The 25,728-nt window shown below is 48.6% G+C and overlaps 1 protein-coding gene across 1 annotated transcript in view; it reads right to left on the reverse strand.

Moving 5' to 3' along the window:
- Window positions 1-5,116: 5,116 nt before the first annotated feature.
- The window catches only part of pla2g4ab (phospholipase A2, group IVAb (cytosolic, calcium-dependent)), a 149,783-nt gene continuing 129,171 nt past the window's right edge, over window positions 5,117-25,728 (reverse strand). Inside the window, 2 exon segments of the mRNA XM_084310478.1 lie at window positions 5,117-6,908; window positions 11,271-11,428. Of these exon segments, the coding sequence (XP_084166604.1) occupies window positions 6,723-6,908; window positions 11,271-11,428 (344 nt within the window). The 3' untranslated portion in view covers window positions 5,117-6,722.

The following is a 25,728-nucleotide window of genomic DNA, read 5'->3' on the forward strand; positions in this document are numbered from 1 at the left end:
CTCGTTGGAGATCTGTTCTCCTGTGGCGAGTCCTGGAGATCCATCTCCGGGGTGCTCTCCTATTCTTGTAGCGGGTAGAGTTCCATCCCTGGAGGGCTGTCTTTATCCTGGAGCTCTCCGGGGATTACTTCTTCGGTCTTGGCGGGGGGTAAAGTCATGTCGGGTCCCTCCTGGTCCCTACCGTGAGCTTGGTCAGTTACGTTAGAACCCACTAGGGCCTCTATTGGCGGGGTAGCCTGGTCGATAGGGTCGGACATAATTTTACTATCTACTTTTTCCGCGTTTACCGTCTGTAGAAAGCTAGGTAGTATATTGGCAACGTAATCCTCTAAGTACTGAGGTGTCTGCCGTCTACGCTGCGGGCGATCTACTTTAGGAGAACCGTTTTGTGGAGTATTCATCATTGGCCATGTCAATATTAATACCACTATATTAATATTACACTAGTTACCCTCCGGCTCGAAGGACCAATTGTAACTGAGGGGTACAATTCCCTGACTGTATTGATAAGTATGGTATCATTAAACCACTACCGCTTTATGTACTTTAATTACTGGCCATACAGTACATGATATATAAATATGATGAACACTTCCCACAATGAATCGGTTCCACACAAAGTGGTAATTAAGTATTTATTGCAGCAAAAGGTACATAATATACTTCTCTATTATACTTTGGATGCGCTTATAAGGCAAAGGAATGTGCGTAGGCAAATCAATAATGAATGTCCATTCTCTGGTTACGCAGGAGGTAATTATACAACCTGAATCTTAGGGAATTATATCTATGGTACACTAGTAATATATAGCGGGAGATACTGGAAGGGTCCCCCCGGTTGTAAGCCAGCAGGGGTAGAGGATCTGTCGGTAGTAGAGAGTCTGGTCAACGATGACTAAGGAGACTCCAAGTACAGGAGACGGTGCAATAGTCTCTTGATCCACAGACGAATACAGCTGTTCTCCGTAGACTGTAGCTCCACAGTGAAGAAAGCTAGCCGGCCTCAGGCTCTCTGAGGCGCAGACTCGACGTGGCTCCTCACAGGGTAAATCCCACACGTGTAGGCGTCGGCGATTCTCCGCTCCATAAATCACAGGACCAAAACAAATATAATCCAGCCGCAAAGGGCTATGTAGTCGTCGGGTAGATTAATCCAGTGTACATGTCCACGCGGTTCTCGTCTAGGTCTCCTCGGGTGAAAGCGCCATGAAAGCAGCCCAGCCTGGATAAGCACTCTAGCTGGTACGAGGAAGCGTTGGTGATGCTGGTCACTGTAGAACTTTAGCCGCACGATACACTATACACAAATAGACTAGTACTGACTTAATAGAAATATGTCGCACTCGACGGTATAGCGCCAAACTCTGACAATTCAGTTATTAATTCGCACGCGGTCTCAATGCTCTATTTGGGGCCAAACAGGCCATACTTCACCGCACGTTGTATCGTGGGTGAGGCTTCAACTTATTGGGTAACTCTACTTCTGTATTCACCTGCGCCATATTTATATGCACGGCGAACAATCTAGTGCCAACCTCATTTCTGTCTCGTATCCCTGGGCAAGGCCGGGCATGTACAGACATGTCTTGACGGTGGCCTTGAACCTGACTCTGGAGGCATGGCCCTGGCGCCTGTGGACCGCTGTCCAATAGGAGAATGAAATATTATGGTCTGTACTAGGCTAAAGGGATATTCCGTGTATATGTACAAGGAATATACAAGGGATATCAAACGATATACAAATACTATGCAATATATATCAATCAATAAATATATATATATTCGGTTTAATCTGATCCTTTGTAACAATGCCTTTACCTAACTTCAGAGCCTACTATTGGGCAGCCAATCTCAGAATTATACATCACTGGTTACAGTCAGGGAAATCACTGTTGTGTCCTATGTGGATTGACATCAAAGCCTCATCCGTCAAACCTGCCCCACTAACTGGTCTTATCCATGCCCCCATTCGTTTTTCAATAGCCCCCTATTCCAAAAATATTGTTAAATCTACATTCAGAATTTTGGAATGAATTCAGATGCCACTTTGGGTTTCAAACTCAAGCCTTCTTGGCCCCGATAGCGGCTAACCCTTTATTTCACCCCTCACTGATGGATGGAGCATTTTCCTTATGGGCCTCACTCTGTTTTGCACACTGGGTGATTTGTATAGATAATGTTTTTGCTTCTTTTCAGCAATTATCAGAGAAATATTCAAACCATAGCCGACATTTCTTTCGGTACCTACAGATTCGTAGCTATGTTTGTAGCATTAAACATGTTTCCCAACCTTCCAGAGGTCACACCTATCGACTCCTTTTTGACCCCAATGTCTTCCACCAAGGGCATGATATCGACTATGTATAATCTCATTCTCTCCTTGCGTCCCACTCCAATACACAATATTACAAATAAATGTGAGGACTTGGAAGAGGAGATCTCGGATGTTAGATTAACCTAAATATATGACGATATTGATCCTATCTGTGATAGATGTCATTAGATACAGGTAGATGTCATGCCCCTCCTTGCACAGGTATTGGACAGATATTTTTTAGACCATCTCTGGGAGTATTGAGACCAACTGTATTGACAGCCCTTTTTGGATATTCTCCACCTACTTTATCACTATCAAAGCACAAAGCACACTTTGTGGCATTTACCTACTGGCTAGGCATCTGATTCTGTTGAAGTGGAGGTCCTCTGCTCCCCCGTCTCACCTTAGGAATCCTCTCACTGGATTAGAAATGTACTCTACTTTATAAAATTTGAAAGAAAAATGTATTTTTATTTATCCAGGAATGTCCCATTGAGATACAAGATCTCTTCTTCCAGGGAGAGGATCTTCATCCAGGTTCAAGAAAATATGGGGTTCCTTCCTTGTGCGTATGGAGGATGTACAGTTCCATACTATTCCAGAATAGCACTTCTTGTGGTGCTTCCTTGCATTCATCTGTGGTACTATGATACAGCGTGATCCATTTGGGATATATACATTGGAGGAGTGTGTTTTAGTACTTTGACATGTTTATTATGTATATATGTATTATGTATATATATATATGTTATTGATTTTACTTTGTTGATCGACCAAGTCATAGTGTGTTAGTTTATCTTTCTTTTTGTCTGTTTAATGTTGTTGTTATACCGCGGTTTATAAATCTACATTGTCCCCCTAGGGGTAAGAATATTACTTTCTGCTCATGTTTTATTCTTAACTAGAATACATCACTTTCCCTTCATTTAGAGGTGGTTTGTTGTAATATTTTACTTTCTTCTGTCCTATATGGGCAATGGCATTTTAATAATGCATATTCTTCTTGTATGCCTTTAAAAATGTATAATAAACTAAAACGTGAAAAGAAATTAAAGAAAGAAAAGAACATTACAGGTGTTAAAATGGGAGATAAAGTACTGTAAACAACTTGTTTATCCATCCCTTTATTGGATGATGTGTGTACTTTGTACATAAACATTGTGTACAGTATGATCTACCCTTTTAAAAAAAATGGTTACAGAAGCATTTATGTACACACGTTGGTCCCCTTGATCTGATTTCCTGAAAACAACTTCCAAATGTGTAAACAATGTCAAAAATCATTTAAAATGTAAAAGGTTCATGGCACAAAATTAGAAAGAAAGAAAACAGTTCTCTATGGTGCTTCACATATACTGTATGTACGCTATTCATAAAGTCGTTAAGTAATAAAAAGCATTAGAAATGCACTATATAGAAGACTACCGGTAGGAACTATGGGTTAATATTCTCCAAATTATTGGACACATAAGAAACTATAAAACATATTGCCTTATCATATTATATAATAGCATTACAGTATTATTATATATATATACATATATATTATAGTATTATAAAAATCACAGGAGTTTCAACACAGAGATTGTCTTCATAAGACAAGCGTTGCTTGTGTTTCGTTGCACACAGCTTCGAGTCTGAATTCAAGTCAGTCTTACAAAATACACAAGAATTATGTTAAATTGAATGATAAAACAAGTGCGAGTTTGCAATAGCTGCAACCTGTTTGCGATAGGCCACTTCCATTACCATGCCCCCTTTTAGCCAATTGGCATGAACACACACACACACACACACACACGACCTCCATGCCACAATTTCAGCCTCCTTGGGGCAAAACCTATGGCCGCTAGAGTGGGGAAATATATGTGGACCAACCAACCAACCGACTGACCTATAGAGCTGCTGGTTGCAGCTGAAGACAACAAATGCCACAGACTTATCTTAAAGAAGATTAATTAAAGGGGAACTATTTTACTATTTCTTTCACTATTTGGGCACTTTTACACAATTCCTGTGAGTCTATGGAACACCTCTGTAATATATATATTTTTTTTATTCATTGTTTTGTATTTCTAATCAAGTCCTCAAAAACAGCATTTTTCTACCTCAAGATCTCGAGCTGTTTTGAGCCTGGGCTCCTAAACCACTGCGCAGCGTCGTCTTCGCCTGAACATTAACATGCAGCGGTGACTTTATGACATCACATATAGGCACATTTTCAAATGACTCAGTTCAGTGAGGGTGAATATTGTGAGAGGAGAATTGGAAGAATGCGCCAATATGAGAATTTTGAGACATAGATCATATTAATATAAGTTCACATAGCTAGGAAACAATGCTAAACACTCAAAAAGGCCATTTATAAGATAGTTCCCCTTTAAAGGTTTATTGTACACTTAATCTCTCCTCTCTCCTCTTCTGTTCCATTTTGAAAATGACAATCTGGGTTCCTTTTTAAAAGCTCAAAAACGTGAGCCTCGATGGTCTGTTTGCAGTGCAGCAGTGTTTATTGTCAGTGTAAAATTCCACTGCTGTCTGAGCGGCCCCGGGCCCCCTTCGGTATTGGTGTAGTGTGTCAGATTCCAGGTCTCCGTTGCTGCAGGTGTAGGTGTAGTGTGTAAAATTCCACTGAGCACTGCTGAGCAGAGGGCCTCCGCAAAGACACGAGGGTGCCATGATCACGCCACGCTCTCAACCACCCCGCCCCCCACCCACCTCGTTCTCACCACTCCATTCCACTTCACCCCACCCTCCCGTACTAGGCCCCCCCTCTCACCTCAGTATCAGATCGGAACTGAGAGGGCGGCGGGGGGATGGGCAGGGTAGCAAGCCGCTATGTCTGGTATTAGGATTCCTCCTCAAGAGACTTGTAGGAAGAAGGAAATGACATGACAAAAAAACTGCAGCCAGGCCCCATCTGAGGGCAAGCCTGAAATAACACGGTCAGGAAAATAAACCCACCTTTACTACCCTTTTAGATAGCATTGAAATACAGGGTAGCAGTAACAGAGAGAGAGAGGGGTGGGGGAGCCATTTCCATGGCACCAGGTCTTGTTTAGCTTTTCAAAATGGTGGCTTTACAGTAAATGCAAGACACTCCCTGGAGCAGGGGAGTTCAAGGCGTGCTCTCTTGTCTGTAGGTGGTTAAACATCTCTGAGATGTTTGAGGTATCTGGAGGGGTGCACTTGGTGTGCTGAGGACTGGCCATCAAACAGATCCAATGGTTAGGAGCTCCTCTTCCCATGATTTCCATCAGGGTTACATGTTTAGATGAGGTATATTTAGCCAGGGTAGGTTCTCTGAGCTCAGATGCTCTTTTCCAGCAACGCCCTGCTTCACACCTGGAAGCTGCCCACTACAACCACAGTCTGACACTGTTGACGACTAGGAGCTGCCCAGTACAACCACAGTCTGACGCTGTTGACCACTAGGAGCTGCCCAGTACAACCACAGTCTGACACTGTTGACCACTAGGAGCTGCCCAGTACAACCACAGTCTGACACTGTTGACCACTAGGAGTTGCCCAGCCAGTACAACCACAGTCTGACACTGTTGACCACTAGGAGCTGCCCAGTACAACCACAGTCTGACACTGTTGACCACTAGGAGCTGCCCAGTACATCCACAGTCTGACACTGTTGATCACTAGGAGCTGCCCAGTACAACCACAGTCTGACACTGTTGACCACTAGGAGCTGCCCAGTACAACCAGAATCTGACACTGTTGGCCACTGTACAGCTCCACTGGAGCAATTGAGGCATAAGTGCCTTCCTCCAGCTATGGGTATTAAGGGAGAGAGGCTATTCATTCACTTCCCCGACCAGATTTCTCCTGCCAGTCTGGGGGATCAAACCGGCAACCTTCCGTTCACAGGCTTCTCTAACCATGAGGCCACCGCTGCCCCACACCCAGTAGAATAAAATATACTAATAGAAACATGCTGCCACTTTGCATGCTGAGGAGTCCTGCTTAGGTTAGGTTCACCTGACGCAGAGGTAAGACTCTTCTTAGGAATCCTCTGGTAAACCTTGAGTCCTTTACATGAGTCTGCATCAGGTTCTTTTAACCAAATCCATCAGAGTTTTCCACAGTTCACCATACCCCCTCCCCCTTTGTTTCACATTACACTCACATAAAAAACAGACACACACGCACGCACGCACGCACACACTCAAAAATAGGCAACATTTTCCAGAAGGAGAATGCCCCAAGAATGCCTCAGAAGGGGACGTTCTTGGGGCATTCTCCCCACACACACAGTTACATAAGATCATTAATGAAAATCACAAGAGTGCACTCAGTCTCGATGCTGACCCGATTCTGATTATGCTATGAGAACTAAATGCAGTGTGAACATTATACAGTCAACGAGGCGTGTCTCTTTCCAGCGACGGGACAGTTAATTCAATTTCAAGTTTGGCAAAGTGTGTCGGATCTTTCCGGCGAGCACGTCCGTAGTTTTGACCTGGGTCTCCCTCTTCAGGAACTTCTTGTTCTGGATCTCGTTGAGAGAGAGGGACACGTTGCAGCGCGATGGAGTCTCCTTCCTGTACACCACACTGTCTTTGATGGCCTCCTTGATTACCTGAAGGAACAAGTATTACAAGTGTAATCAGAACCTCTTTATTATCAAGTACAGTTTTTGTATAGACCTGGAATTGAACCTACACTGTAAGAAAAAAAGCTGCAAGAAAACGGTAAATGTCTGAAAACTGAGATTATTCCAACAATAATGCCAACAATAAAAAAAAAATTGAGTGGGCGAGGCTTATTTTCAAAATGTTAGATATCTCACTTTGGAACAGACCTCTTCAACGGAGAATGACTGAACGGATTGATCCCACACAGTTAACCTCCATTTGATTAGTCAAAGGGAATAATCAATTAACCACTTTGGAAATCTAGATTGAAACAGGGTCGGTGCATAGATAAAAGCAATCAGCATACACACATACACACAGGTGTTTGAAGTCGCACATAATGGGGGGAGACCCAATTAATTCTGGATAATTGAGCAAACTTTGATGTTGCTGGAAGGTTTTACATACTGTACGTTAGTGCTGGGTGACTGAAGGGACATTTAAGTTGCTGAAATGGCTTTTGCATGAATTAGTGCTGCCTAACTAAGCTCAGCTCCATCAAAGTAGAGCTGACAGCTCTGATGAACAGTGAGACACCAGTGGTTACTACCTACACACTGTAACAACCTGTCTGAAAGCACTGACCTTTCACTGAAATCAGACATGTCGCATCATAGGCCAGCACATGAATCAAGTTAATCACGAATACAATAAAAGGAACGTTAGCACTGACCTCTGATGTGTACAAATCATATATAGAACTATTTGGTAATTTGGTACAAACCTACTTCAAGATTGTCTTAAGTAAACTGACCTTTCACCCAAATTATGCACATAGCATCATGGCCAGCGCATCCATCAGCAAATAAATGTGTCATGATTCATGAATACTGCCAATTAGTCTGACCTATGTTGTGCACGTATCTGTTGTCCGCTTACACTTGTACAATCCACTTATACACTGGTCTTGTAAAGTGAGGAAGTTTTACTTTAAAGTGAAGCTTGAAGTTTCACTTTAGGAAGAGACACAGCTAAGTGCAGCATAGAAATGTCAAATGGATAAATGAATGAATGAATGAATGAATGAATGAATGGATGGATGGATGAATGAATGGATGATTGGATGGATGATAGTTAGGATGTCTATATTATGTCTATAGAGTTTTTCCTTTTCCTTACCTTCGTGTGGGGTATGTCTGGGAGTGTTGCTTTTATTTATTTTGCATTTATTTTTTATTTATTTTGGACCTTGTGGTGTTCTTGTTTTGTTCTTGACTTGATGTGATGTTTCTCCTTGACTTTGACGTGTGTTGTCGGGCCTTATAAATAAATTTGATTTGATTTGATTTGATTTTTTACTCAATTTAATATAAATTCAACCAATTCAAATTGGAAATGGAAACTGCAATTCATTGTGACCTGGCACGGTCTAGGTCAGGTTGTTAAGGAGCTCACGATTCTTCAGAAAATCCCAAAATGTTGCGCAATTCAGAAATAGGCGAAATGGAGATATTGGCAATTTTGAGTGCTTTGATGTGTTCTCTATCTGTCTCCTTATTTGCAAAACTTAATACGACTTGTAAATTCGGGCGGCTGGGTGGCGTAGCGGAGATTGCGCTTGTCACCAATGCAAGAGACTCCGGTCTCGACTCCCCGAGTCAGCGTTGCCTGCGGCTTGGGCCAGTCGTCATACTATCTCAATTGGCAGAGGTAGCGGGTGGAAAGTCGATGGGTGGGGATTGGACGTTGTGGACAGCGACTCCTACAGGTCGGTTGGGTGACGCCTGTACAGCAGAGACAGGAAGTATCGGAGGCAGCATGAGCCTCCCACGCATTACTCCTCGCCACTGAGAGTCCGCGCTTTTTGGTGAAAAGATGCGACAGGCTGCCTCCTTGTGTACCGGAGGGGACACGTGATGCAAGGCTTCTATCCTCACTACAGCCGACCAGTGGGAGGAATAGTCTAGCAACGTTCAAGACAGGGGAGGGGAGAATTGAAGGGGAGAATTGGCAATACGAAATTGGGATGGGAGAAAAATAAGGAGAAAAAGTGGGTAAAAAAAAAAAATACGTCTTGTAAATATGTTCATTGTTGTTAGATAGTGTGGCTGAATTATTTCCCATGCTGTGTAAAGAACTACAGTTCTGTTGGAGGGGAGTGGGAAGTACAGTACTTTTGGTCTCAAGTGTCAGAGATGGAGACACGCAGAAATGACAGCTACCAAATCCATTCCGAGACAACGGACATGGACCCAGAACTTTGTTGGCGGTGTGAAAATATGCAGAGAAACATTCATATCTTTGGAACCGTTTGTGTTCAATTGTATCTGAATCAGAAGATTATCTGAATCAGAATATTATCTCCGGAAGATTATCTGAATAGGAAGATTATCTCCGGAAGATTATCTTCTGCGCTGCCTGCGAGTATAGAGAGAGGCACATAATGGAGTATAGAGAGAGGCACATAACGGAGTATAGAGAGAGGCGCATAGCGGAATATAGAGAGGTTTGATGGAGGGGCATTTGTGTGTGTGTGTGTGTGTGTGTGTGTGTGTGTGTGTGTCTGTGTGTGTGTCTGTGTGTGTGTGTGTGTGGAGGGGGAGGCTAAATTGCAGGGAGATATTGGTCCAATTTTTTTTTATTCTCTCTCCCCTCTCCCTCTCTCTCTGTGTGTGAGAGAGTTTTTATAGTTGAATCTTATAGGTTCAGTCTAGTGTTTCTTTCCAGAATAATCACCTTTTCTGTCATTGTCAGCTCTTTGTTGTATGTTTTTACAGTGTGGATTAAATAAATAGTTTTTTTTGTGATACAAAAGCCTCTGTTCCTCTCCTTCCTTTAATGGAAACCCTGTTTGGGGATTTAACTGAAAGTTAAAACTGTAAGACTGTAAACTGTCACATTATTACATCATAATAACAAAGCCATGTATGCTCTCCACAGCTCACCTGGAGAAGGTGTTAGGTGGGGGGTGGGTTAGGTGTGTTGCAAAGGCCCGTGGGTAAAGTAGTTAAGCTGCAATGTCCCTCATATGGGAAGTTTTGGATTTTTTGCAAGTGGCATTTTGGCTCCCTAGTGGCTCGAGAGTGCATATTTTTTAATACAATATATATATCGAATTGAAGGCTTATTTGTTGCCTGTCGATAACGACAAAATCAGACAAAATCCGTTCAGCGGTTCTCGAGTTACATGCCGGTATTTGAGGCTTGTGCAAAGTACACGGTATTGCGCAAAATACCACTCCCGACTCAGGCTGCAGTAGTTCCGTCAATCTAGATCCGATCTCGAAAATGATTGTGGATCGTTGTAACCAATGAGTGTGGCTTTCCAATGATACCCCACATGGGGATCTAAATAAAAAAAAAATAAAAAACACGAAGAAACACGAAAACAGGAAGAGCAAAACAGCCGAATGAATTGAAGTCTATGAGTTTTTCTTTGTACACAGTTTACCAAAATCACTCCTAATCACAAATTTCTGAATGGATCTTTATGAAATTTGGATATGTACTACATAAGGCTTCAGGCTATGGCTCCGTCTGGAGCCATACCACCTTCTGGGGAAATACTACCTCTGGACTACTAACTACTACAGAAAAACTTGAGTAACAAGTTTTTTTATAACTCAAGTTCAGACCTATGTAACTCTATTACTTTAGCACTAAAAGTGAATCTTTTTTCTGGAATCGGAAACTTCAGAATGTCATCTTTCAAAAGAGACCAGGCTTGTGCATGTGCTATAAGTATAAAGTATGTTGTTTTGGTTTGCAAAAAAAGTATGCAGTTCTCAAGTTAAAGTAAAAAAATTGGCACTTTTCTGCCCGTTTGTTAAGAGGTTAGAGAAACAGCTCCAAGCCGTTGAAGCTCTGTGGCTCAAAACAAGATATTGTGGTATATCGTGGTTAATAAGACATAGAAGTATCAGCCTGATTTGTACAAGTGATGGCTTATTTTGAAGGTATGAACCTGTACTTTCATATCATGTAAAGTTATTTTTGAATATTGCTCAACAAGACCTAAAGTCTGTGCCTGGTCACATTTTCAGTAATTTCTTTATAAGTTCGACATTACAACATCTTGAAGATCAATCTTTTTCGGTTAATGCTTTCACTACCACACTACAGAAGGTTATTACGGCATTTTGTAAACAAGCCACAGTGGAACAGCAATGTCGTGCCTTTCCAGTGTTTTACCTACTCCACCACCGCACATAAATGAGGCATTTTCTTTCAAAAAGTGGTTACCAACGGTTACAGGAAGTCACGACAGAAGGAAGAAAATGACACAGACATTTTGTGCATGGTCTCTATGTTGTGCGCTGATCCAACATGAGAGGAAACGGGGTTGTAAGAGTAAGGGGGAGACCGACCTCTATGTTATTGAGGGTGTTGAACTCCATCAGGTCGTGTAGCTGGGTGTAGGCCTGGTTGGAGTACTGGAAGTTGAAGGTGGAGTACGGCGTCTCGGGGTCGTCGAATATGTCAAAGTCTGCCGCCTCCTTTTCCTGCTCCGTCTCTCTGGGGACTCCTGTTGTTAAAACACAGACCAGGGGGATGGGAATGTGGATCTGTGCAGCTCAGTGGGTAGAGGATGTGGGGGTTTATACATCATGCAATGAAGAAACTGCATCTCTACAGCACCTTTCTAATACCACTCAGAGCTTTACAGGTTACATGTATTTATCAGTATGCGTGGCCCTAATTAGAACCAACCATTCAACCAACCAACCAACAGTCAGTCTACCTACCTACCTATCTACATCTATCTATCTATCTATCTATCTATCTATCTATCTATCTATCTATCTATCTATCTATCTATCTATCTATCTATCTATCTATCTATCTATCTATCTATCTATCTATCTATCTATCTATCTATCTATCTATCTATCTATCTATCTATCTATCTATCTATCTATCGTATGTATGTATGTATGTATGTATGTATGTATGTATGTATGTATGTATGTATGTATGTATGTATGTATGTATGTATGTATGTATGTATGTATGTAGGTATGTATGTATGTAGGTATGTATGATATATATTAAGGCTGTCAATCTATTAAAATTAATCACATGATTGTCCATAGTTACAGTAATCGTGATTAATCGCATATTTTTTATCTGTTCTAAATCTACCTTAAACTGATATTTTTCAAGTTTTAATACTCTTATCAACATGAGAGTCAACAAATGCTTGCTTTATGCAGCCATTTACTGTAACACAAAAGGATGACCCTCATGCATTGCAAATTTCCATCAAATTCAAAACAGAGTGATGCACAAAATAACTTAAAAGAAAATCATAATTTAAAACAACGAATAAAGTGTGCATGGGATAATAGGGGAAAGAAAACGTTAGGAACTTGTTACATTCACCCACACAAGGGCTGAGGACTCACACCCCCCCACCCCCTCTCTCACTCTCTCACACACACAAACAGACACACGCACACACTTTGAGTCAGAAACAAACATAGTATCAATGAGAGTATCAATAATACACCTGAGTGAAGTCTAGTAAAAAAAAATATTAAACAAAGTTAAAGAAATATATATATATGTATGTAATGTATGTAATGTATGTATGTATGTATGTATGTATGTATGTATGTATGTATGTATGTATGTATGTATGTATGTATGTATGTATGTATGTATGTATGTATGTATGTATGTATGTATGTATATATATATGTATGTATGTATGTATTAGGCCTGTCCCCGACTAAGGATTTGTATAGTCGACTTTGATTGGCCAAAATTTGCAGATAGTCGACTGTTAGTAGTTGTAACTGAGGGGTACAATTCCCTGACTGTATTAATCAAGTACTGATATCATTAATCACTACCGACTTGTACATTACTGGCCAATACCGTACAAAGGTATTCTAGATGACGTCACTTCACAATAACAGGGTTTTCCACACAGAATACTAGTTTACAATATTTATTACATAAAAGGGATTGTTTACAGTACTTAGATTGCGCTTATAAGGCAAAGAATGTGCAGTCAAATCAATAGTGAATATTAAGGTAATTAGATCTGGTTATTCTGGGAAAGGGGGGTACTACCGGTTGTAAGCCAGCAGAGGGGGCCAAAGCTCTATGCAAGTCCAGGGTTCAAGGGGGCGATGTCACCTCTGGAGCAGCGGGGATAGGCAGTGGTAATCTCAGGGTGCGCTCCGCGCAGATGAGAGCCGTCGAGCCTCTGTTACGACAGAGACAGGCCTGAGTGATGGTCTCACGGGCAGGTATAGATCCCACAGTAACAGTGGGGTAGGCGGTTCTCTGTTCCAGCAGCTTGGTCAAAGCAATGAAGAAGAATAATCCTTGCCCGGAGAGTGGCACTGCCGGTGGGGTGTAAGTCCTCTGTGGTGCTGCTGCTGCTCCGGTGTAGATCCTCCGGTGCGGTAATGCACGGTTGGTCCTGAAGTTACTATACTATTAGCTCGGGCAATAAGTGCTCTATGTCGACGCACAATTACTCACTCCACGTGGTCTTTGACTCGTAATGAAGGTTTACTAATATATAGAGAACGATACGACAAACAGACGTATTTAGGATACCACGAGACTATATTGAGGCAATGCGAGCCCTGCTATACCGCACGTTGCGTAGTGGGTAAGGCTTTAATTGGTAACTGAACCAGACTGAACTGAAGGCGAACTGAAGAGGAACTGCAAGGGGGGTTCTGTATTCTTGCGCCATATTTATATCCACGGGGGACAAATAGTGCCTATCTCATTTCTGTCGCCTCTCGGTCTCATAGCCGTGGGCGAAAAGCGGGCATGTTTGGGCGAGTCCCGGCGGCAGCTTTCAAGTCAGCTCGAGTGGATAAGGCTTTACTCGGTACCTGGCGCCAGGGTATATTATGGTCTGTCCTGCTACCAGGTAAAGGGATATTCCGTATATATTGTACAAAGAATATACAGGGGATATCAAACGATATACAAATAGTATACATGGGATCTCAGGCAATAAATATATATATTCGGTTTAATCTGACCCTTTGTAACAGCCGCCCCCTAATTAGTCCCACCTAATTAGCTAAGCAGGGACAGATTAACCGCACTGTCCACCACTCAATGTCTGTGAGGGGTCGGTCAGTTCACAAAGTCAGGGGTCATGGTCGTCATTAGGCGAGTCGGGAAGCCTTGGCGACTCTATCAGCCTCGCCACGGGTCGGTTGTAGATCCGCCCTTGGCCGAGCACTTCTGCCACTCTGACCTTTCCGTCGGCACCAGTGGTCACTTTGCTTACGCAGCCGGCCGGCCACGCAGCTCGGGGTAGTGACTGGTCTATGGTCATGACGGCTGGACGGGATGAAGGGGGGCTTAGGAGGAAGCGGGCCTGAGACTGCTTTGATCTTGGCTTGGCTGTGCTTTCTCCTCCTCCGTCTGTTTCTCTTGTTCGCTCTGTACCCCGTGTGAGGAGGGGCCGGTCCCGGCCGCCCCGTCAAGGAGTCGCTTGGGGTGCTGGGTTCGAGGTCAGCTACGTCTGAAGCGCAGCTGAGGGGGGTGGAGTTCCGAACTCCCTCTGGTACCCACGGTTCTCTCACGGGCCTCTCGCTTAATGTCAATAGCCTCTGCTGTATGGGGGAGAGGCCGGTGTCTTCTTCTGTTGCTCTGGAGTGGAAGCAGCTAGTGGCTGCGGTTCGGTTGAGAGATTTAGCGAGGGGCCCTTGTAATGTCCATCCTAGGCGGGTCTCGACTGCTGCAGGACAGCCTCGGGGGCCTGTATGGACCCGGTCAATCGGGACTATGAGTTCTGCATGGTCGGAGCCTATCAACAGGGTCGGGGTGACGCCGTCTATGAGCGGGATAGGTAATTGGCGCAGGTGCACATATTTATCCATCAACTTGGTGACAGGGTAGGTGTACTGCGAGAGTCCTATTTCTTGGCTGGTGAAAGCATTTGTGATCTTGTACCGTCGCTCTGGCTGCCCGCTTGCTGCGATAGTGAAGGAGACATTCTCGCCCTTTATCGTCTTTAAATCTCTTCTTATTGTCCGAATCGTCATTTGGTTCTCGCTCCCCCGCAGTCCCAGCTGGGCCGCAGCGGACGCGAGCAGAAGGGTCTTCTCTGACCCGTCATCAAGGACGGCGTAAGTGTCCATGACTTTGTCCCCGTGGCTCAGGAGCACTCTGACCACTTTGAGGAGCACACGGGGGGTCCCGCTGTGCTGGTCAATGTGGAGCACTCCTGCTAGTTGGTTGTCTTGGACCTTCTGGTGGGCTCCGCACCGTGCTGTGCGGTAAACGGCGCCCGCCTGGGCCGCCTGGCGCCACTGGTTCACTTGGACGGGGTTCAGTGTCTTATATTCGGCGCACTGTGCCAGCCAGTGTCCGCCGTCGCAGTAGGTACAGTAGGGAGCGGTCTGGTGGAACTTTGGTTCTGGTGCCACCGCCTCGGCGTGGTACATGACCGCGACGGGCCCACTCTGTTGTCCTGGGTGACGCTTGTTGATGTCGTGCAGGACCTCCAGGTGGGTGCCACCGCACCTGCTGCACTTTTTCTTCAGGTGGCACTCAGCTGCTAGGTGGCTGCGCGCGCAGCGGAAGCAGCGGCGGTGGTCCTTGACCCACTGGCTCACATCATCCGTGGTCAGCTTCTTGAAATCCTCGCACTGGTGGAGCCGATGTTCTCCCCCACAGTACTGGCACTCAATCTTCCACTGGTCCTCTTTCGTCGAGGGGGTGTTGTGGTTGGAGTGCTGCGGTACTGACTCTGATTGGTGCATGACAGTCACCGGTCTTCTTCCATCATTTAGTCTCCTGGTTCCTTCTCTGGAGCCAGGGGTGCTCCGTCCGAATGTATCTAGCCGTAAGCTGCTGACTTCTCTCGCTAGGAAGTCGGCTAGATCGAGGAGGTTCGGTTCGGGGCCATTAGGGTCTCGGTGGTCTCTCTGCCGCCTAAAGCGCTCCTGTCGGGCGGGCGGTAGCTTCTCCAAGATCCTCTCTACATTTGAGTTGGCGTATAGTTCATGCCTACCCTTTTCCCTCTGCGCTCCCAGCATCCCTACCAGGGACTGCACTCTGATGGACAGGTCGTCCAGTGCTCGATTGTCTGTGGCTGGGGGTAGGCGGTCAATATGCCTTATCTCTTCTATCACGTAATCCCATATACGTCCATATCTCTGGTCCAGCGCTGCAAGGGCCGCTGTGTATGGTGTCGAAGAGGAGGCGTAGGCCAGCGCTATATTGTGCGCTCGCGGTACTTTCAGGTGCTTCAGTAATATTGCATACTTGTGGCGTTCATCAGCGACATCCACCATCATTGTCTCTAGGCACATCCGGAGCTCCGTGTACTGTGCTCGATTCTCATAGACGAAGTCTGAGATTGACGGCGTGGCAATGTATGACGCTGTGGGTGACTGATACATCGGTGAGCGTTGGGGGAGAGGCCTCCTAGGCGAGTCTCCTCTGGCGTGTCGTCTTGGGCTGGTACTTGGTGGGTACCGAAGGTCGGGTACCCAGGTGCTGTTCCTCGGGGCTGGCGGTGCGTCAAACTCACCCGTGAGTTGAGTCGGGGGTTTGTAGCGCAGGGCCTCGGGGCTGACTTCTGGGCTGTACTGGACCTCCTGGTCCTGAGTACGTGGCTGCGGGTCGGGGCTGTACTGGGCCTCCTGGGCCAGAGCACGTTGCTGCTGGTCGGCTTGACACCCCTCCTCTTCCTCCTCCTCTTCCTCTGCTAGGACCTGGAGTCGTCTGCTCAGTCTCTCGGCGTGGTCCGGTTCCGTTACCCGGTTGCTGGGTCTCCTATGGACTGGCTGGGGAGGGGGTTCGGAGACGTGGACGGGCTCCTCCTGTAGGCGGGGTTCGGAGACGTGGACAGGATCCTCCTGTAGGCGGGGTCCCGGGTCGCTTCGTCGGGTAGGGGAATGTGTCCTAGACCCATGTCTTGACGACCTCTGGGAGCTCCGTGCGGAGTGAGGGGGTGTCGCCATGGCAACCAGTTTGTCCATCAGCTCCGCCTGCATCCGGTCGCGCTCTGCCTCGCGCCGGGCATGGGCTGCGTCGCGCGCTGCTTCGCGCTGGGCATTGGCGGCGTCGCGCTGCGCATTGGCGCTGGTCTGGGCAGCGTCGCGCTGTGCGTTGGCGACGTCGCGCTGGGCATTGGCGCTGGCATGGGCGGCGTGGAGCTGTGCATTTGCGACGTCGGCGCGGCTTCGCTCGATGTTCTCTTCTGTCTGGAGGCGTCTGGTCTCCAGCCTTATTCGGTCGTCCTCGCTCCTTTGTTGCGCCTGGAAGCGCTCTCGCTCGCCTGCATAATGTTCGCGCTCGCACGTCTGTTGCGCTTGAAGTCGATCGCGTTCGGTGGAGGCTGCCAGGGTGGCGATGAGTGCTTGCGCCAGCATCTTGTCCGCCTCGCTGGGGGAAGACGCCGTTCGGGGCGATCGGCTCCCGGCAGTACTGGTTGGAGATCCGTTCTCCTGTTGCGTACCGCGGAGATCCGTCTCCTGGGTGCGCGTCTCTTTAGGGTTGTCTTCCTCCCGGGGCTGGTCGGGGACTACTTCTTGGGTAGTGTCTGGGGGTAAAGTCGTGTCAGTTCCCTCCTGGTCCCCACCGTGAGCTTGGTCAGTTACATTAGCACCCACTAGGGCCTCTGTGGTCGGGGTAACCTGGTTGTTAAGGTCAGACATAATTTTACTTTCTACTTTTTCCGCGTTTAACTTCCCTTTAAAGCTAGGTATTGGACTGACAGAGTATGCCTCTAGGTAGGGAGGTGGCTGTCGTCTGCGCTGCGGGCGATCTAGCTTAGGAGAACCGTTTGTGGAGTGTTCGTCATCGGCCAATTCCATATTAATATTATATTAATATTACGCTAATTATTATCTCGGCTATCGAAGGACCAATTGTAACTGAGGGGTACAATTCCCTGACTGTATTAATCAAGTACTGATATCATTAATCACTACCGACTTGTACATTACTGGCCAATACCGTACAAAGGTATTCTAGATGACGTCACTTCACAATAACAGGGTTTTCCACACAGAATACTAGTTTACAATATTTATTACATAAAAGGGATTGTTTACAGTACTTAGATTGCGCTTATAAGGCAAAGAATGTGCAGTCAAATCAATAGTGAATATTAAGGTAATTAGATCTGGTTATTCTGGGAAAGGGGGGTACTACCGGTTGTAAGCCAGCAGAGGGGGCCAAAGCTCTATGCAAGTCCAGGGTTCAAGGGGGCGATGTCACCTCTGGAGCAGCGGGGATAGGCAGTGGTAATCTCAGGGTGCGCTCCGCGCAGATGAGAGCCGTCGAGCCTCTGTTACGACAGAGACAGGCCTGAGTGATGGTCTCACGGGCAGGTATAGATCCCACAGTAACAGTGGGGTAGGCGGTTCTCTGTTCCAGCAGCTTGGTCAAAGCAATGAAGAAGAATAATCCTTGCCCGGAGAGTGGCACTGCCGGTGGGGTGTAAGTCCTCTGTGGTGCTGCTGCTGCTCCGGTGTAGATCCTCCGGTGCGGTAATGCACGGTTGGTCCTGAAGTTACTATACTATTAGCTCGGGCAATAAGTGCTCTATGTCGACGCACAATTACTCACTCCACGTGGTCTTTGACTCGTAATGAAGGTTTACTAATATATAGAGAACGATACGACAAACAGACGTATTTAGGATACCACGAGACTATATTGAGGCAATGCGAGCCCTGCTATACCGCACGTTGCGTAGTGGGTAAGGCTTTAATTGGTAACTGAACCAGACTGAACTGAAGGCGAACTGAAGAGGAACTGCAAGGGGGGTTCTGTATTCTTGCGCCATATTTATATCCACGGGGGACAAATAGTGCCTATCTCATTTCTGTCGCCTCTCGGTCTCATAGCCGTGGGCGAAAAGCGGGCATGTTTGGGCGAGTCCCGGCGGCAGCTTTCAAGTCAGCTCGAGTGGATAAGGCTTTACTCGGTACCTGGCGCCAGGGTATATTATGGTCTGTCCTGCTACCAGGTAAAGGGATATTCCGTATATATTGTACAAAGAATATACAGGGGATATCAAACGATATACAAATAGTATACATGGGATCTCAGGCAATAAATATATATATTCGGTTTAATCTGACCCTTTGTAACAGCCGCCCCCTAATTAGTCCCACCTAATTAGCTAAGCAGGGACAGATTAACCGCACTGTCCACCACTCAATGTCTGTGAGGGGTCGGTCAGTTCACAAAGTCAGGGGTCATGGTCGTCATTAGGCGAGTCGGGAAGCCTTGGCGACTCTATCAGCCTCGCCACGGGTCGGTTGTAGATCCGCCCTTGGCCGAGCACTTCTGCCACTCTGACCTTTCCGTCGGCACCAGTGGTCACTTTGCTTACGCAGCCGGCCGGCCACGCAGCTCGGGGTAGTGACTGGTCTATGGTCATGACGGCTGGACGGGATGAAGGGGGGCTTAGGAGGAAGCGGGCCTGAGACTGCTTTGATCTTGGCTTGGCTGTGCTTTCTCCTCCTCCGTCTGTTTCTCTTGTTCGCTCTGTACCCCGTGTGAGGAGGGGCCGGTCCCGGCCGCCCCGTCAAGGAGTCGCTTGGGGTGCTGGGTTCGAGGTCAGCTACGTCTGAAGCGCAGCTGAGGGGGGTGGAGTTCCGAACTCCCTCTGGTACCCACGGTTCTCTCACGGGCCTCTCGCTTAATGTCAATAGCCTCTGCTGTATGGGGGAGAGGCCGGTGTCTTCTTCTGTTGCTCTGGAGTGGAAGCAGCTAGTGGCTGCGGTTCGGTTGAGAGATTTAGCGAGGGGCCCTTGTAATGTCCATCCTAGGCGGGTCTCGACTGCTGCAGGACAGCCTCGGGGGCCTGTATGGACCCGGTCAATCGGGACTATGAGTTCTGCATGGTCGGAGCCTATCAACAGGGTCGGGGTGACGCCGTCTATGAGCGGGATAGGTAATTGGCGCAGGTGCACATATTTATCCATCAACTTGGTGACAGGGTAGGTGTACTGCGAGAGTCCTATTTCTTGGCTGGTGAAAGCATTTGTGATCTTGTACCGTCGCTCTGGCTGCCCGCTTGCTGCGATAGTGAAGGAGACATTCTCGCCCTTTATCGTCTTTAAATCTCTTCTTATTGTCCGAATCGTCATTTGGTTCTCGCTCCCCCGCAGTCCCAGCTGGGCCGCAGCGGACGCGAGCAGAAGGGTCTTCTCTGACCCGTCATCAAGGACGGCGTAAGTGTCCATGACTTTGTCCCCGTGGCTCAGGAGCACTCTGACCACTTTGAGGAGCACACGGGGGGTCCCGCTGTGCTGGTCAATGTGGAGCACTCCTGCTAGTTGGTTGTCTTGGACCTTCTGGTGGGCTCCGCACCGTGCTGTGCGGTAAACGGCGCCCGCCTGGGCCGCCTGGCGCCACTGGTTCACTTGGACGGGGTTCAGTGTCTTATATTCGGCGCACTGTGCCAGCCAGTGTCCGCCGTCGCAGTAGGTACAGTAGGGAGCGGTCTGGTGGAACTTTGGTTCTGGTGCCACCGCCTCGGCGTGGTACATGACCGTGACGGGCCCACTCTGTTGTCCTGGGTGACGCTTGTTGATGTCGTGCAGGACCTCCAGGTGGGTGCCACCGCACCTGCTGCACTTTTTCTTCAGGTGGCACTCAGCTGCTAGGTGGCTGCGCGCGCAGCGGAAGCAGCGGCGGTGGTCCTTGACCCACTGGCTCACATCATCCGTGGTCAGCTTCTTGAAATCCTCGCACTGGTGGAGCCGATGTTCTCCCCCACAGTACTGGCACTCAATCTTCCACTGGTCCTCTTTCGTCGAGGGGGTGTTGTGGTTGGAGTGCTGCGGTACTGACTCTGATTGGTGCATGACAGTCACCGGTCTTCTTCCATCATTTAGTCTCCTGGTTCCTTCTCTGGAGCCAGGGGTGCTCCGTCCGAATGTATCTAGCCGTAAGCTGCTGACTTCTCTCGCTAGGAAGTCGGCTAGATCGAGGAGGTTCGGTTCGGGGCCATTAGGGTCTCGGTGGTCTCTCTGCCGCCTAAAGCGCTCCTGTCGGGCGGGCGGTAGCTTCTCCAAGATCCTCTCTACATTTGAGTTGGCGTATAGTTCATGCCTACCCTTTTCCCTCTGCGCTCCCAGCATCCCTACCAGGGACTGCACTCTGATGGACAGGTCGTCCAGTGCTCGATTGTCTGTGGCTGGGGGTAGGCGGTCAATATGCCTTATCTCTTCTATCACGTAATCCCATATACGTCCATATCTCTGGTCCAGCGCTGCAAGGGCCGCTGTGTATGGTGTCGAAGAGGAGGCGTAGGCCAGCGCTATATTGTGCGCTCGCGGTACTTTCAGGTGCTTCAGTAATATTGCATACTTGTGGCGTTCATCAGCGACATCCACCATCATTGTCTCTAGGCACATCCGGAGCTCCGTGTACTGTGCTCGATTCTCATAGACGAAGTCTGGGATTGACGGCGTGGCAATGTATGACGCTGTGGGTGACTGATACATCGGTGAGCGTTGGGGGAGAGGCCTCCTAGGCGAGTCTCCTCTGGCGTGTCGTCTTGGGCTGGTACTTGGTGGGTACCGAAGGTCGGGTACCCAGGTGCTGTTCCTCGGGGCTGGCGGTGCGTCAAACTCACCCGTGAGTTGAGTCGGGGGTTTGTAGCGCAGGGCCTCGGGGCTGACTTCTGGGCTGTACTGGACCTCCTGGTCCTGAGTACGTGGCTGCGGGTCGGGGCTGTACTGGGCCTCCTGGGCCAGAGCACGTTGCTGCTGGTCGGCTTGACACCCCTCCTCTTCCTCCTCCTCTTCCTCTGCTAGGACCTGGAGTCGTCTGCTCAGTCTCTCGGCGTGGTCCGGTTCCGTTACCCGGTTGCTGGGTCTCCTATGGACTGGCTGGGGAGGGGGTTCGGAGACGTGGACGGGCTCCTCCTGTAGGCGGGGTTCGGAGACGTGGACAGGATCCTCCTGTAGGCGGGGTCCCGGGTCGCTTCGTCGGGTAGGGGAATGTGTCCTAGACCCATGTCTTGACGACCTCTGGGAGCTCCGTGCGGAGTGAGGGGGTGTCGCCATGGCAACCAGTTTGTCCATCAGCTCCGCCTGCATCCGGTCGCGCTCTGCCTCGCGCCGGGCATGGGCTGCGTCGCTCGCTGCTTCGCGCTGGGCATTGGCGGCGTCGCGCTGCGCATTGGCGCTGGTCTGGGCAGCGTCGCGCTGTGCGTTGGCGACGTCGCGCTGGGCATTGGCGCTGGCATGGGCGGCGTGGAGCTGTGCATTTGCGACGTCGGCGTGGCTTCGCTCGATGTTCTCTTCTGTCTGGAGGCGTCTGGTCTCCAGCCTTATTCGGTCGTCCTCGCTCCTTTGTTGCGCCTGGAAGCGCTCTCGCTCGCCTGCATAATGTTCGCGCTCGCACGTCTGTTGCGCTTGAAGTCGATCGCGTTCGGTGGAGGCTGCCAGGGTGGCGATGAGTGCTTGCGCCAGCATCTTGTCCGCCTCGCTGGGGGAAGACGCCGTTCGGGGCGATCGGCTCCCGGCAGTACTGGTTGGAGATCCGTTCTCCTGTTGCGTACCGCGGAGATCCGTCTCCTGGGTGCGCGTCTCTTTAGGGTTGTCTTCCTCCCGGGGCTGGTCGGGGACTACTTCTTGGGTAGTGTCTGGGGGTAAAGTCGTGTCAGTTCCCTCCTGGTCCCCACCGTGAGCTTGGTCAGTTACATTAGCACCCACTAGGGCCTCTGTGGTCGGGGTAACCTGGTTGTTAAGGTCAGACATAATTTTACTTTCTACTTTTTCCGCGTTTAACTTCCCTTTAAAGCTAGGTATTGGACTGACAGAGTATGCCTCTAGGTAGGGAGGTGGCTGTCGTCTGCGCTGCGGGCGATCTAGCTTAGGAGAACCGTTTGTGGAGTGTTCGTCATCGGCCAATTCCATATTAATATTATATTAATATTACGCTAATTATTATCTCGGCTATCGAAGGACCAATTGTAACTGAGGGGTACAATTCCCTGACTGTATTAATCAAGTACTGATATCATTAATCACTACCGACTTGTACATTACTGGCCAATACCGTACAAAGGTATTCTAGATGACGTCACTTCACAATAACAGGGTTTTCCACACAGAATACTAGTTTACAATATTTATTACATAAAAGGGATTGTTTACAGTACTTAGATTGCGCTTATAAGGCAAAGAATGTGCAGTCAAATCAATAGTGAATATTAAGGTAATTAGATCTGGTTATTCTGGGAAAGGGGGGTACTACCGGTTGTAAGCCAGCAGAGGGGGCCAAAGCTCTATGCAAGTCCAGGGTTCAAGGGGGCGATGTCACCTCTGGAGCAGCGGGGATAGGCAGTGGTAATCTCAGGGTGCGCTCCGCGCAGATGAGAGCCGTCGAGCCTCTGTTACGACAGAGACAGGCCTGAGTGATGGTCTCACGGGCAGGTATAGATCCCACAGTAACAGTGGGGTAGGCGGTTCTCTGTTCCAGCAGCTTGGTCAAAGCAATGAAGAAGAATAATCCTTGCCCGGAGAGTGGCACTGCCGGTGGGGTGTAAGTCCTCTGTGGTGCTGCTGCTGCTCCGGTGTAGATCCTCCGGTGCGGTAATGCACGGTTGGTCCTGAAGTTACTATACTATTAGCTCGGGCAATAAGTGCTCTATGTCGACGCACAATTACTCACTCCACGTGGTCTTTAACTCGTAATGAAGGTTTACTAATATATAGAGAACGATACGACAAACAGACGTATTTAGGATACCACGAGACTATATTGAGGCAATGCGAGCCCTGCTATACCGCACGTTGCGTAGTGGGTAAGGCTTTAATTGGTAACTGAACCAGACTGAACTGAAGGCGAACTGAAGAGGAACTGCAAGGGGGGTTCTGTATTCTTGCGCCATATTTATATCCACGGGGGACAAATAGTGCCTATCTCATTTCTGTCGCCTCTCGGCCTCATAGCCGTGGGCGAAAAGCGGGCATGTTTGGGCGAGTCCCGGCGGCAGCTTTCAAGTCAGCTCGAGTGGATAAGGCTTTACTCGGTACCTGGCGCCAGGGTATATTATGGTCTGTCCTGCTACCAGGTAAAGGGATATTCCGTATATATTGTACAAAGAATATACAGGGGATATCAAACGATATACAAATAGTATACATGGGATCTCAGGCAATAAATATATATATTCGGTTTAATCTGACCCTTTGTAACAGCCGCCCCCTAATTAGTCCCACCTAATTAGCTAAGCAGGGACAGATTAACCGCACTGTCCACCACTCAATGTCTGTGAGGGGTCGGTCAGTTCACAAAGTCAGGGGTCATGGTCGTCATTAGGCGAGTCGGGAAGCCTTGGCGACTCTATCAGCCTCGCCACGGGTCGGTTGTAGATCCGCCCTTGGCCGAGCACTTCTGCCACTCTGACCTTTCCGTCGGCACCAGTGGTCACTTTGCTTACGCAGCCGGCCGGCCACGCAGCTCGGGGTAGTGACTGGTCTATGGTCATGACGGCTGGACGGGATGAAGGGGGGCTTAGGAGGAAGCGGGCCTGAGACTGCTTTGATCTTGGCTTGGCTGTGCTTTCTCCTCCTCCGTCTGTTTCTCTTGTTCGCTCTGTACCCCGTGTGAGGAGGGGCCGGTCCCGGCCGCCCCGTCAAGGAGTCGCTTGGGGTGCTGGGTTCGAGGTCAGCTACGTCTGAAGCGCAGCTGAGGGGGGTGGAGTTCCGAACTCCCTCTGGTACCCACGGTTCTCTCACGGGCCTCTCGCTTAATGTCAATAGCCTCTGCTGTATGGGGGAGAGGCCGGTGTCTTCTTCTGTTGCTCTGGAGTGGAAGCAGCTAGTGGCTGCGGTTCGGTTGAGAGATTTAGCGAGGGGCCCTTGTAATGTCCATCCTAGGCGGGTCTCGACTGCTGCAGGACAGCCTCGGGGGCCTGTATGGACCCGGTCAATCGGGACTATGAGTTCTGCATGGTCGGAGCCTATCAACAGGGTCGGGGTGACGCCGTCTATGAGCGGGATAGGTAATTGGCGCAGGTGCACATATTTATCCATCAACTTGGTGACAGGGTAGGTGTACTGCGAGAGTCCTATTTCTTGGCTGGTGAAAGCATTTGTGATCTTGTACCGTCGCTCTGGCTGCCCGCTTGCTGCGATAGTGAAGGAGACATTCTCGCCCTTTATCGTCTTTAAATCTCTTCTTATTGTCCGAATCGTCATTTGGTTCTCGCTCCCCCGCAGTCCCAGCTGGGCCGCAGCGGACGCGAGCAGAAGGGTCTTCTCTGACCCGTCATCAAGGACGGCGTAAGTGTCCATGACTTTGTCCCCGTGGCTCAGGAGCACTCTGACCACTTTGAGGAGCACACGGGGGGTCCCGCTGTGCTGGTCAATGTGGAGCACTCCTGCTAGTTGGTTGTCTTGGACCTTCTGGTGGGCTCCGCACCGTGCTGTGCGGTAAACGGCGCCCGCCTGGGCCGCCTGGCGCCACTGGTTCACTTGGACGGGGTTCAGTGTCTTATATTCGGCGCACTGTGCCAGCCAGTGTCCGCCGTCGCAGTAGGTACAGTAGGGAGCGGTCTGGTGGAACTTTGGTTCTGGTGCCACCGCCTCGGCGTGGTACATGACCGCGACGGGCCCACTCTGTTGTCCTGGGTGACGCTTGTTGATGTCGTGCAGGACCTCCAGGTGGGTGCCACCGCACCTGCTGCACTTTTTCTTCAGGTGGCACTCAGCTGCTAGGTGGCTGCGCGCGCAGCGGAAGCAGCGGCGGTGGTCCTTGACCCACTGGCTCACATCATCCGTGGTCAGCTTCTTGAAATCCTCGCACTGGTGGAGCCGATGTTCTCCCCCACAGTACTGGCACTCAATCTTCCACTGG

Source organism: Notolepis coatsorum (genome assembly GCF_963971535.1).
Source record: "Notolepis coatsorum genome assembly, chromosome: 3".
NCBI classification, from domain to species: domain Eukaryota; kingdom Metazoa; phylum Chordata; class Actinopteri; order Aulopiformes; family Paralepididae; genus Notolepis; species Notolepis coatsorum.